Raw genomic sequence first — 14,003 nt, forward strand, 5'->3', positions numbered from 1 at the left:
TGTAGTTAATCAAGCGAATCATAGCACACCTGAGTTTAATGCTTATGACCCAAACCCTCCCTGCAGCATTCAACCACTGTTTCCTTATACAAGCACTCTGACAAATGACAAGACGTACAACATCATTACACAAAGCCTTTACGTAACTCACACACACATAACGCTGGGAGCTTGTGACTGAAAGGAACCAGCAGACAAAGCTCACAACAGTTTTTGGCAATGAGAATGCCAAACTCACCGCTCAGTAGTCAGGAAAGCTAAGAGGGAAGCTATCTAGCTAACAAAGCCACGCGTGATACACACATACACTAGAGCAGTCCCAGAAGGATTGACTTTAATGAGCAAATGCCCTTGAGAAAACATTTGATTGTTTCTGCCTGGCTAAATGGGAGGATGTTTCAGCGACAAATGTTCAGCGCACAAACGCACGTGTTGGCGCATTACATGAGGAAGGTAACAAAATGTACACACTTCATTCCAACCAATAACACTTATAAATAGGGATGAGAGGATAAAAGACGGGAGATGGGAGGTGGAGAGATTGAAAACACTATAAAGCCTCCATCATGTTCATAGTTCTTGTGATCAAAAGCAAGAGAAGAGAAGAGAAGTCTCCTGCAGGCGAACACAACAAGACGTGTTTTACAGTTTTCTCTTCAAGGTCATGAGATTATGTGTCTTCAATGAGTCAGACATGTCTCATACTGCTGATTGTGGTTTGCGTGATTGTACGTGTGCGCGCGCAGTCATGTTTGTGCTAACAGCTCAGAGGATAGACGTAACACATTAGCCTGTCTCCACTCGGGGCAGCACAGCTGGTATCAACTCCGATAATCAGGCAAAGTGATAGGTTGACCGTTAACACACACACACGCACACAGGCACAGGGTATGGCATACACTGGGTGTTGCCAGTGTTACCAGTGCAGTGACACAGAATATCTGAGAGAATAGATTTTTGAGTAACCGCAGTTGGCCCAATTCGGCCAAAATTGAGTTTACTCGAGCCAGTCGTCTGGAGGTTGAAGAGACACGAGAGGTGAACAGCTCTTTATCCTCACATCCATGTCCCTGACTCACTGAGTCGGTGTGTGTGACCAACTACTAATGCTGGTCACAGTCCAGTGAAGTCAGTCAACAGAAGGCAAACATGACTTTACAGCTATTACATCAGACAAGGACTTGAATGTAGCCATTGCTACCATCTTCCCTTACATATACCCTATGTAGAGATAAATATAAGGGGGGGGGGAAGAGGCGCCAAGAGTTTGTGTGTCTCTCTGTTTGAGAGGGAGAGAGACAGAGGTCTTCTGTCCTGTTATCTGAGATAGCAATAATCAATGTGAAGCACAGGCAGGTTATCGATGACTCCCTTGCACAGCTGGCCCCAATTGGTCCAGCTCTAATCAATTCACACTTTATCATTTACACTTTATCATGACCGTGGCTGTGTCGCTGAGGTGCTGTGTCCTCTTTATCCACACATTAATAAAGAGAGTGTATGTCAGGAGGGAATTATAACTTGATGTGTTCAAATAAATTAAAAAAATCCAACGCTCAGAAGAGCTAATAAGTGCCAAAAGCGGATTCTGAAGAAAGTTACATTTCCTTTCCTTGAGGAGTACAGTTGTGTGGCGGTGAGCCGTCTTAACGGGGGGAGTCCTCTCATCTTGTAGCCTCCGATGGTAAATTAAGCTGCGCAATTATCCACCGTGATTGGCAAAGGGTATTGCACAATCCAATAAAGTGGGATGAAACTCAGACTCCTGTTTTATTGGCAACCTGACACCTCTCGGCTTTACTGTGTAAACTGCGTGCGCCTTGCTGAATTAATGAAAACTTCTCAGACACGAGGCAATTAGGTGGCGATTCAAGCAGTCACTGCTATGCTATTTAAGGAAATTGTGTGTATCCTTTCATCACACTGTCTATAGATTATGTCTCATCAACACTTTAACTAAGGCAGCGCTTTGAAATGTCGAACATGATCAGTGCTGCACTACGCAGACGTGTAGCTCCAGACCATGCGTGTATGTGGCACGCAAACAAAGAACCGCATCTTGGCCGAATGTTTGAAATAAACGCTAGGTAAACAGATCAGCTGCACTCTCACAATCACACCGACCTCTCTATAATAACTATAGACATGTACAACTTTGAAACACAACAGTGCCCAAAGGAGTTCCCACATATCAGCAGTAGTTAGTATAACTGTCAGGAAATATAGTTGGGACCTAAATCGCAGAGGGCAGCTAAGATACCAAAGCAAACCTTGACGAAAAGTAGGTGTGGACATTCGCATGTACACCTACACACCTAATCCTTTCATTCGCTCTACTGTAACCTGTCAACACAAGCCATTGCTTTGAATGGTGACTAGTCTATCTCTGCTGTCACTGTCAAATCTTCAAGTATACACAGATGGACCACGGACAGTTTATCCAATCTGCCTCAACCTGCAGTTCCACAGCCTTGATTAAATATTGACTTGGTGTGACCTCCAAAAAACAATAGACTAATCTTTACAAAGTATTAACTGGGAGTGCAGGGAGGACCTTCCAGACATTGATAAGTGAGGACCACAGGGAAATAACGAGGATACAATTAGAAAGCTAATCTGTGTCATTTACAATAGAACACATTATTACCTAGGATTTCCCTCCACAGGTCTCTTGTCACCCAAATCTGATGACGGCTACTGTTTTTCTCCAGTGATGATGACCTTGTGTCCCCTACACCTAAAAAAGAATATTGAAGTGAAGTGTTGCAGTTTCTTTTTTTTTTTCTAAGAAATTCTAGCAACCAGTTATTTGATTTTCACATTCTCCCTTGGCAGAAAAGAAAGACATCATTGTTGGCGAGTTGGCCACAGAAGAGTGAAAAGAGAGTGAAGCCAAAGCAAGGTGAGAAGAATGAGGCTGCAAACAGGTCAGCAGTCTGTGGTTCCATCCAGCCTCCAGCACTGGCTATAGATTGTGAACAGTGTGTGTGTGGAGTGCAGGTTGTATTCCTGCTGTGGGGACCTAAATCTGTTTACACACTCACATTATAGATGTATATCCCCAATGGAGTCCAAAACAGCAAATTCTGTTAATATAAATTGTCAAATTTTTATGTTATTTAAGGTTTAAAAAGGTGGACGTTATTGATGATCTTGGAGTAAGTGAAAAGTAAATGACTGTAATGATCTAATGTCAAGGATTCAGAGCTACCCTTGTGTGTGCATTAGCGAGAATTACAAGGGGGGAGTGAGGCTACTGCAGTAATACATTGGCACTAATCTGTGAGCCCTAACCTTTTGCCCTTCAGTGATATCTTTCTGTCAACATAAGGCTTGGCCCGATGCTCTTTGTCATCTGAAATGTGGCTTAGCCATAACAGCACAAGCTTCTCCTTGTGAAGCCTTGCTCCTCTGACTTTTATCAGCAAGGCAGGCTCTGAGTGTGAAACTCTAGAGATGTTCAATCCCACAGGAGGAGGGCAACAACAACTAAACAATGCTCCAGCAAGTTGGGTCAATAAGCTAAAAGGACCCTGTGTGCACCCCTGTGTAAGCTGGAAGTGTATATTTGTGTCTGGGTACCTTTACTCCTCCCAACACATTTTCTCGTTGTGAACAAAAAGCTCAATCTTTGTCTTGTATCGCCATAAAGCTTTTCCCCAGAAGGCACTTGGCTTGTCCATGTGGGTAGCTCTAGCTTTCAGTTGAGCTTGAAGGTGCTGATTTTGGAGCAGGGTCTTCTTTATTGTTCTGCAGCCTCTGGTCAATGGTGATCTAAAAGTCTCTACACTGTGGACAGTGATGCTCGTAGAAATGCCTTCATAAGACCTTCCCAACTTGTGTAAATCTTTAATTCTCCCCTATAACTTCTCCTCTCAAACAAATCCTTTTTATTCTGGCAAAGAGAAACTACCAGTCGTAGTAAATCACCTATCTCCCCCCACCACACTCCCTGCTGGTGGTTGATGCCCTCAGCTGCCAGTGCATTGGTGTTCTGGGCTGGACGCTCAGGTATGCACCGGCTCATTCTCAGTGGCTGCTTGGCAGATCCAGGCGCCCGTGGCTCAGTCGGGCCCCTTCCGGGTGTTGGGGGCCCTCGGGCCTCTGGGCCCAGGGCTTGGACCACTCTGGCGTGGGTGGCTGCCAGCGGAGCCTGCAGGCTCGTCACTGCAGCCCCCTCTGGCTTCTGCACTGTGGCTCCTGGGTGATCCCACATCTGGGGCTCTCTTCAGCTCGTTCCAGGAGGGTGGCACGGTTGCCCCTCCAATGGTTCTCCTTGGGCTCTTGTGATCTGGGGGCCTCTGGATGTCTGGGGCCTGGATCTCCTCCATGCATGCTTCATGCCCTGGGGGCGGGGCTATGTCTTCTCTCACTGTCCCTCTTCCCCTCTGTTTTTCTTTTCCTCCCTTTCCTATCCCCCAGTTATGTCTGTCCTGTCAGTAATAAATAAAATAAAATAAAATAAAATAACAAAGGTCAATAAAATGGACCAATACGGCAAAGCCGTGATGAACCACGGTAAAGTAAATCTGTTGGGTATCTTACTTGGCCTTCAGACAAAAATTCTGATTGCTGAAGAACCAAATGGGACAGGCAAAAAACAAACAAACAAAAAAAACAAAACAAAGCAATAGACCATGTAGAACCTTCAGTACCACTTATTATTATGACATTCATGCCCATGATGAGTCTACATTAACTTTAGGTAGGCCATATTTTGTCATTTGAAGACTGTGAATTGGATTTACTGCTCTACAAGATGTTGATAAAAACAGATTAGTAGTTTTTCCATTGTGGGCTATGGTCACTAGAAATAATAAGTTTGGTAAAGATTTTTTTCTAAAGGAAAAAAAAGAGAGAGCGAGAGGGCAACCAAGTAAAGACAGGATATCCTGCAAGTGCAAAATGCCCTTTTTGTCATTCATAAAACAACAGCAAAGAAATTGATTAAGGTATTCTTGAATTATTACCTCTGAAATGTAAAGTGAATTAAAATACCATCACCTCCACATCACTCGGGAATGTGTATTTAGTTCATTTCAACACCGCTCAATATGGGTCCATTTAAGAATCAAATATTTTCTTATTACTTGTGGAAGTCACACACCCATTCTCTCTCTCCCTCTCTCTCTCTCTCTCACACACACACACACACACACACACACACACACACACACACACACACACAGACTCATATACAGTGGCTGTCTGTCCCCTTGGTTTCAAGGTTACTTTAGAGTTCCCCTGTTGCTCACAACACATTTGCATCAAACCACCAGCTGCCAATTAACAAACCACCTCTCTGTTAATACACACACATCACTGTCAATTAGAGTCATGGCTGATCTCTCTAACAACAGAATAATACAACACACATACACTGACAGACAACCACTGTATCACAAGCACCCTGCAGGGAGAGCGAGGTCGGCTTTAGATGTATGGAAACTGTCAAATAACAGCTAATGCTTTAGAAGGGAAAAAATGAATCGGGCAAGTGAGAATGGTGCAACAGTGCAAGAGGGAATGTTCTGTTCCAGTATTGAGGCTTTCAGGATTAGCTTTGTCATGCTGTTGCGAGAGTAGAAACAGTCATTGGTTAAATGAACCCCAACAGAGTGAACAGACACACAAAACACGGCATGAGTTGTACACATAAAATAGCATGGCAATAACACTGTGCTCAAGGCATATTTGTGGAATATTAGATAGATTTGTAGTCTGTATGCATGTTTGACTACACACACAAATGAATTCAACTAAAGTGTTATGCGTATGCTGAATGTGCCTAATTTAGCTCCATAACAGGGACTCATTTTTTGCAAAGAGGAATTTTATGCTATAGGTTTTCAGCAGCAAAGTACAAAAGCCTCAGAAGAGGAGCAAATTGCTGCAGGACACACATACTACACAAGCAGGCACATATAATTCTTCTCCTCCTGCTATCTGGTCCACAAACATGCACGCAGTCTAGAATGTGCACATATACACGCGTAGCATAATGATAATTTCCTCCATGCAGCAGCTAAAAAATTGAACTATTTATTATTGTCAATCTTGAGACAGCACAGTGCAGGCATGGTAATGAGAATTTATTAATGTCCACTAGATGGCACCCTCTTCCTTTTCATTTCCAATTTAACTTCTCATTTTTCAGCTGATCAGCCGACTCTGAGGTACACAGAACTACATGCATGCTAAATACTAAACTAAGATAAAGGGCACTTTACCATATTAGATATATTTGACCACAGAAAAGCAAAACAAAACACCAGCAGCATTCTGAGTCTGTGCATTCACTTAGCTTTGATGTTAATCAATCGTTGCCATGTGGCAGTAAAGATCTGCCACCTACCTGTGTTACATTTTGTTATGTGCTTGGCTTTGTCTTGCACAATGTGACTGTATCAGCAAGAATATATCAATCAAGCGATCAATCAGTACCACTCAGCTTGTGGGAGGTTGACTGTACCCACTATGCATCGAGTCGTACGGTCAATATAGTGACCTTCAAGAAAACTAAAGATTGGGGGAATATAATCAAAGATATTGGGCACCAGAAGGTCCCAGCCATACATTGCAAGTGAGACTGGCTTCTCCGTGAAGCCAAAGGAGGCAAAAGGAAGATCCTTGCAAGCTTGTTTGTTTGACATATTATGTTTGACATATTAAGTGGTTAAATAGTTTTTTATTTAAATTCAAAATTAAGTTAAATACAGAAACTATCACTCAAAAAGAATCCTCAATGTGACCTTCAAGTTTTTCTAATTTTTAATTTATACGATATCAATACGATACTCCCGGATAGACTAATAGTTAAACTGCAGGAAATCGGACTTCCTTCTTACCACCTGCCGCCTGGATCAGAGACTTCCTCTCAGACCGTGTACAAAGAGTTAGAGTGGGGCCTCATCTTAGCTCAGCCCTCAGCCTTAACACCAGCTCTCCACAAGGCTGTGTACTGAGTCCCCTACTGTACACACTGTACACACATGACTGTGTTAGAACCCACCCAGACAACGCAGTCATTAAGTTTGCAGATGATACCACTGTATCATCTCTGGGGGCTCATCTCTGGGGGAGATGGGACGGCGTACAGAGCTGAAGTTCACAGGCTGTCAGATTGGTGTGTGGACAACAACCTGGACCTCAATACCACCAAGACAAAAGAACTGGTAGTCGACTTCAGAAGGAGGAAGTCCGAGCTGTAGCCTGTCAGCATCAACGGGGAGTGTGTGGAAAGGGTGTCCAGTTTCAAGTTTCTGGGTGTGCACATAGACACAGACCTCCAATGGAGCTCTAAAATCTCTGCGGTTTTAAAAAAAGGCCCAACAGCGTCTCCACTTTCTGAGAATCCTCAGAAAAATGGACCTGAAGGACCTGTACAGCACTCGCTGTCTCAAGAGGGCACGCAGCATCCTACAGGACTGTACACACCCAGGACACCAGGTGTTTAAGCTGCTGCCGTCTGGCAGGAGGTTCAGGCTGCTGAGGTCCCAGACAAACAGACTCAAGGACAGCTTTTACAAGCCTTATTCTTCATTTTTTATTACTAAGTTAAGTTACTGTGTTGTGTTGTTTGTGTTGCATTGTGATGTGTCGTATCGTGTCGTTGTATGTATGACTGTGCAATGACAATAAAGAGTTATCTTATCTTAACTTAAACTAAAAACTAGCTTTGCCATTAAAAAAAAATCCTTCAGACCTCCAATTCAGTTTTAAGGTTAGCTCAGCAATATTTTTACAGTTTCAGCAAGAGAATTTGAAACGTGTTTTATTCTTGTGTAGAGCAAAGAGAAAACATGGACAGTGAACATTCACTTTAGATTCAAATGAATAAAAACTACAAATCCTGCTTTCATAGCTATTAATGAACAGTATAGGTAAAGAACACATTAAATATCTCATGGGATATGATCTAAATATTATAATTGTGTGAACATCTTTGTTAAACTACTATCAAACTAGAACATTTAATAAACACTATAGTTAGAGCAACTAGTTGTTTCAAAGTTAAAGGTGTAGTGAAAAGGCGAACGCACTGAATCGTGAACAAATAAACTTCCCATCTGATGTTGTTTCGTAAGGCGCACGTAAACAATGCTGGGACACAATGACGATAATTCAGTGTGACTACTTCTGAGATGTCTACTGAGGAGAATTGAGACTGGATGTTGGTGCTAAAGACTATCATTTCTTCTTGCCAGCTTTCTTGTCTTGCTTGTTGGGTGGCTGTGCGGAAGCAGAGGTGAAGGCTGCTTGTTTTTCCAGAGCTGCGGACTGGGCCTCCTCCAGAGCCTCCTTCTCTTCTTGTTCCTTTTTGATGCTTGCGCGATGACGGCTATTAAATGCTTCGCACGTATTGTGAAAGTTCTTACAGCGCTGCTCAAAGGCTGCCTGGAGACAAGAGAAATGGCAGCGAGAAAGTAGTTAAAGAATTAGAGGGAAAGGCAGCTGACTCCTTTTAACTTTGATAGCCACAGTGGCTCATTTCTTTCTGTTTCATTACATTCTTCTCCCTCTCTGTCCCTTACCTGCATGTTTTGATACATCTCCAGCTGACATTTCATTAGCTCCTTCCTTTTGAACGCCTCCTGTTTTCTGCACTCCAACACATGCTCTCGGACCAACCGGTAAGTCTGGATCTTTTCAGTGCGCTCCCTCTGCTGGGCCTCTTCTATGTATGAGTCCATCACCACTGGAGAATCCTTTTGGTGTCTACATGTATGCACAAGAACTAAATGTATACGGTGTGCACAGCATTTTTCTGTCACATGAATGTATACCCATCTAATGAGAATGAATAGAAATCTGAAGATATGTTCAAGTACTTTGTACTATAGCACAGTGTCATTACATGCACTGTAGCTACTGTGTCAGGATCAGGTGTTAAACAAATTTTTGGAGAGGGAAACTGAGGATATAGCCACGCCTGTGTGTACACAAGTGTGAATCTTGATGTGCCTGACACCCTTTAATAAACTTAACACATCTCTTTCTCTGCTCATATTGCAGGCCAGTGTCGACAGCCACCATTAGCTGGACACACGTGTTGGCACGCACATGCGCACGCTCACAGCAGGAGAGGATGGAGAGGTGATGGGAGAGGGGCACATCTCATTGGAGTAACGAGCTCATAGTGTCCCTGAAATAGCTCTCTAATTAAAAGACCCAAATATCATCTCATTTATCCTGGAGAGGGATGGACAGAGGGAGAGATGGAGGGAGGGAACAAGAGATGGTGTCAGGGAGAGTAATGGGAAACCCAGGGGGGACTGTGGAGGGAGATTCTTCCCTTTAAAACTCTTACTCTGACAATACAGTCACACACAGGACATAGACCAATTTGGAAAGCCATTGGCTAGTCTGTTGGCTTAACCTTTGGTGCTCAACGTGGAATTTGGGGGGGATTATGGTGAAACTGTTTCCTAACTATACTCGATCAGTTTACACTGTACAGTATGTATCTATATGCAACCAAGGTTAAGTGAAATGTGATTGGTCAATTGCTAAGCGACTTATACGAAAACCAAAAAGCCCTTTCCCTATTGATGCTCAAAATTAAGTGCAAATAGTTGTTTACGATGGGTACACATAGATGGGCAGCAAACTCATAGTTGCTTGTAATCCTAGATGTGCATTGATATCAAAGATATTTAAAAATTAATCTCTTGGTAATCGTCATGAATTGCAGGTTAAAGGACCCAAATGTATACTCTGGAGGCAGAGGGATAAAACAGAAGGTAAGCCTTTGTTTCACAGTTCAAACTAACAATGAAAACTAGAAACCCAAACTCTAAATTAGCCCAGCAGATCACAGAAAGAAAACACACGGGGAAGTTAACACGAAGACAGAATTATTTATACACATGGGGAGAGCAGGCAAGGAAAGACAGCTGAGGAAAGCTAGACACAGTTGTACACAATCAAGACAATGAGGTTGGGGGAAAAGTAAAACGGGAAATAACTAAGAGTCACTAATCACAAACAGACTCCATAAACAGTAACTAGAACTCAAATGCAACAAGAACAAGAACAAGGCACAAAAAGCACAAATCAACCAAACATAAAACCCCTGAAGATGACGAAGAACTCGAAATTCTAAGTTAAGGACACAGGGAAGGTTAAATAACACAGAATATAAGGAGGAAAAATATGCTAACTAGCCTTTAAAGGAAACCAGAGTAACATTAAAGTAGAAATCAGAACCAAAGATTAACCCACACAATAATGCCAGCCTCAAAATATAGAAATCAGAACCTAAAATATAAACAACAACAAAAATGTAGCTGCAGTAAAAACTCTCGGTGACTGTTACTGTCAGTCCTTCAGTAACTGATGTCAGTAGTGGAGCTGCTGTATTGTCATTCTGAGGGCTGAGGCACATTTAGCTGTGCTGTTAGAAACTGAAGTCAGCTATATAAGAGGAGGAATGGCAGGCTCACAAATGTTACATTTGTGTATATTTTTAATGCATGAATAGCCTGTAAATCCAAATGTTTAGAGATTTCAAAACAATAAACTACTTACTGTTTTTGCTGTGTCATGTACTAATCACCCTGATGTTCAGAGTACCCACTCAAATCAAGTTACTATCAAACACTAGAATATGAATGATTAAGTGCAAAGCTATCAATTCATCCATATTCCTAACTATTTATCCTATTTAGGGCTGCGGGTTAGAATTTAGAATCACCAGTTAACCTGAGATGCATGTCTTTGGTCTATGGGGGGAAGTCCAAGTACCCAGAATAAACCCAGACAGAGAAGGGAGAGTTTAAAAGGATAAATAAGAAATAAACAGCAAAATAATATAATGCTTATTATGTAAATAATTTCATTACATTCTTAAAAATGAAAGGTACAGCTTACAAAACATTATGCCAGTAGCCGTACTAAATAGCATCCACCTTGCTTGAAGTCCTTGCATTGCCCTTTCAGGCCCTGTTAAGTATACAATGTAACACTGCTATTCACACTGGACCAATGAGAGCAAAGGTCATAAAGACAGGAAATTACTAATAATGTTCTGCAGATATTGTATGAACCAATCTGTTCCTGAGAACAAGAACACCGACATATTCACCAACCTTCCAGCTCTTAATTCAGGTCCACAAATCTACATTAGGTAACTAGACTGCATCCTGCATATTAGCCACAGGACCTCAACAGGGGGAGGAAAATGCAAGCATCTGTTTTAAAATACAATGAGATGATGTAACTTTCTTTGTTGGCTGTGTGTCATTTCCCATCTATATCGTCTAAGCTTGCATGCTGGGACAAGCTGAACAATCAAATAGATAGTGAAAGAGTGAAAAGGGACAGAGACGGAAAAGTATAGCAATGGAGAACCTGGTAAAGTGACTGTAGTCCATGTGAGGAAAGGAGCAGGGGGTGTCAGTCAACTTCTGATTGGATGCACTCTGAGAGATGTCTTGACCAGGTCTTGAAGCATCTATAGAAGTACCAATAGGACAAGCTCACATTACCATAAACCATATGAGTTCACATAAATATGTTTCCATTTTTAAAGATTCATACCATTGTTTTCCTCTGTAGCAGCATCACCACACTCTTTTTGCTGCACTTGTTTAAGAAAATGGAGACGAGACTGAAAAGCCTAAAAGCAAGACATAGTAAATCATTCTGTCTGAAGCGTATGTTTCAGTGTAGCCCACTTAAATAAATACATAAAAATAAATAAATTAGAGTACATTATATATTCTAAAAGAAGACAGAATATATTAAATTAAAAGGGTTACCTTGGCAGAGCGTCCCGGCTCGGCCATTTCCCATGCTTTTTTAATGGTTTTAATCTGGTCTATTCTTTCTGTGTCTCTCTTAACGTCGATGCCTTTTGCTTTGCTGTTGTCCGTGACAACACGTAGCATCCAGTTTGGTTTAGTTAGGTCAAGGCTCTGCACAGACATTTGCACACAGAGTGCAAAGAACCCACAGAAAAAAAATAACACATGCTGAGACACACAAACACTAGAGCGGAAGGTCGGTTTGCTAAAGTGCGCATGTCTACTTCAAACTTAGTTTTTTTGCCTTTGTTTTACACAACAGATAACTTTTAGTTTATTTGGAGATCGCTTAGTGTCTTTTCTCCATTAAAGTTGCACTTACCATCAAATTTTAAATGAAAAACGAAGGAGGTCAGTATTAGAAAAACGTTTAAATGTCACCGTGCTTAATGTGTGAATTTAATGTGTGGCACAGCTTTGATCAAAATGCTGCTATTATGTGGATCATAGGTTTATTGAGTGGTTCTGACTGATGAACCAAGTTCTTATCTGAGACTATTATTCACACTCACCATGCAGATTATGTTATCATGAATGGTGAATGTGTTTCAGACATCCTGTATACAGGCAGGCCAGAGATTTGGTTCACCCTGATATGCATTGCCTAGCATTTCATAGCTGGATGAACATCTTTGGAGAGACGTGAACTACACTGTCAAAACAAATGCCTCCATCCTGTACTCCTCAAGCTACAACAAGACCTCTGTGACATATCTTAGCACCTTCTCTTAACTTAAAAGTCGCTGTGAAAAATACATTTAGGTAAACATGGCCTTCAATCTGAGTGGGTGACTGTATAAACATGGGTATATACATGTGAATGCATGCATATACCTTTCTATAAGCGCTTTTATATTTCTACTCCTTATGTGCAGTTGACAGACTTGCAGAGTTGCGGTGTTTTGTCTTTCCTGTACCATACTGTTGTAATACATTACCGTTTCATTAGCGACAGCTGGCTTCCCCTTGTCTCCTTTGGTTTTGCGCTGGGTTTTGGTTGCATCAGACTTGAGGCCATCACGATTTGGTGTGCTAGTGGTAGATGAACGCTTTACATCCTCAAGCTTATTTACTGCATTATGAAGCAGAGATTAAGAACATTAACATTTTCTGTTGTCTTCAGAAAACCTGCTGTGCATTTAGCTTCATAAATACTTTAACTACGGTGTTCACTTTACATTAGATCTAGATTTAAGTTATTTAATGTCCTTATTGGGAAATGCTAAAATTTTAGATTTTTTAAAAAAAATTCTAATGTGAAATGTTAGAATGCTTCAGTTTTGAATGCATGCCATGTCTATAGACATTCAACAGTATCAGATATTCACATTCTACTTAAACAATTAAAGATGGGGACTGCCACACAAACAGCAAAGGTGCTGTGCGGCTGAATGTATGCTAGATGGCACTGTTGCACTTTAAAAACTGAGTCAGATTCAATCCTCAGCTTAGATGAAGTATTAACTATGAGTCTCACTTCTCTGATATAAAGGCGTAATAATCCATCATTTAGCTGACACCCTGCCATTCTGCCTGAAGAGCTTTGGTGAATACTCAATGACTTACTCCTATCTCAAGACATAAAAAAAAAAAAAATCAATGCTAAAACTGGATGTAAATATCAATCTGTGCTGTTGGAATTTATCCCAAAAGGATCCTGAAAACTGATTTAAGTTGGACATGCTTGAAGAAATTGTAAGAAAAGACTGTTGTGTGTTCTCATGGTAACGGTGCAAAGAACTGAGGCTGACTCCTCCAACAGTAGGACTTTAGGCAAATATGTGAAAATGTGCATGCATTCAAAAACATAAGCAGTGCAGTTTTTGTGTTAACTACAGATTGTTAAACAGCTTGTTAAAGAGGTTTTGAGGCTTGGCGTGCCATGTAGTGCGTGCGTATCCATGTAGCATGCAGGGAGCATGATCAAGGGCAGAGGCTCACCACTGAGACGGAGTTAAACTGGATGAAATTAATTCACTTTCCTGCTGAGATATTTCCCAGGACACCAGGGGGCAAGAGCCTGCTTCATTTGACATCCCACTGACCCATTTTCATAAGCTTAGGGAAAACATAGACGGTTTTGTATGGACACTGGCATATAGATAGATATGTGGGCTAATGTGAGCATAAACTGGCAAAAAAAATCTTAACATGCAGGAAAAACGACATTTAAAAAGACAGAAAAACACTGTCTAT

General features: G+C 41.5%; 1 protein-coding gene across 9 annotated transcripts in view; it reads right to left on the minus strand.

The window, feature by feature from the left end:
- Positions 1-7,758: 7,758 nt before the first annotated feature.
- adgb (androglobin) overlaps positions 7,759-14,003 on the minus strand; it is a 37,713-nt gene continuing 31,468 nt past the window's right edge. For all 9 annotated transcript variants that reach the window (XM_085247237.1, XM_085247234.1, XM_085247236.1 and 6 more), the window contains 6 exons: positions 12,746-12,879; positions 11,763-11,918; positions 11,542-11,620; positions 11,353-11,455; positions 8,535-8,718; positions 7,759-8,397 (listed from right to left, as the gene is read on the minus strand). In XM_085247237.1, coding sequence (XP_085103363.1) covers positions 8,191-8,397; positions 8,535-8,718; positions 11,353-11,455; positions 11,542-11,620; positions 11,763-11,918; positions 12,746-12,879 — 863 coding nt within the window. In that variant the 3' untranslated portion in view covers positions 7,759-8,190. The remainder of the gene's footprint in view (positions 8,398-8,534; positions 8,719-11,352; positions 11,456-11,541; positions 11,621-11,762; positions 11,919-12,745; positions 12,880-14,003) is intronic.

This window comes from Mchenga conophoros, linkage group LG15 (genome assembly GCF_057382185.1).
Source record: "Mchenga conophoros isolate Kocher_MC1m ecotype Shallow Benthic linkage group LG15, M_conophoros_male_GT1.1, whole genome shotgun sequence".
NCBI lineage: Eukaryota > Metazoa > Chordata > Actinopteri > Cichliformes > Cichlidae > Mchenga > Mchenga conophoros.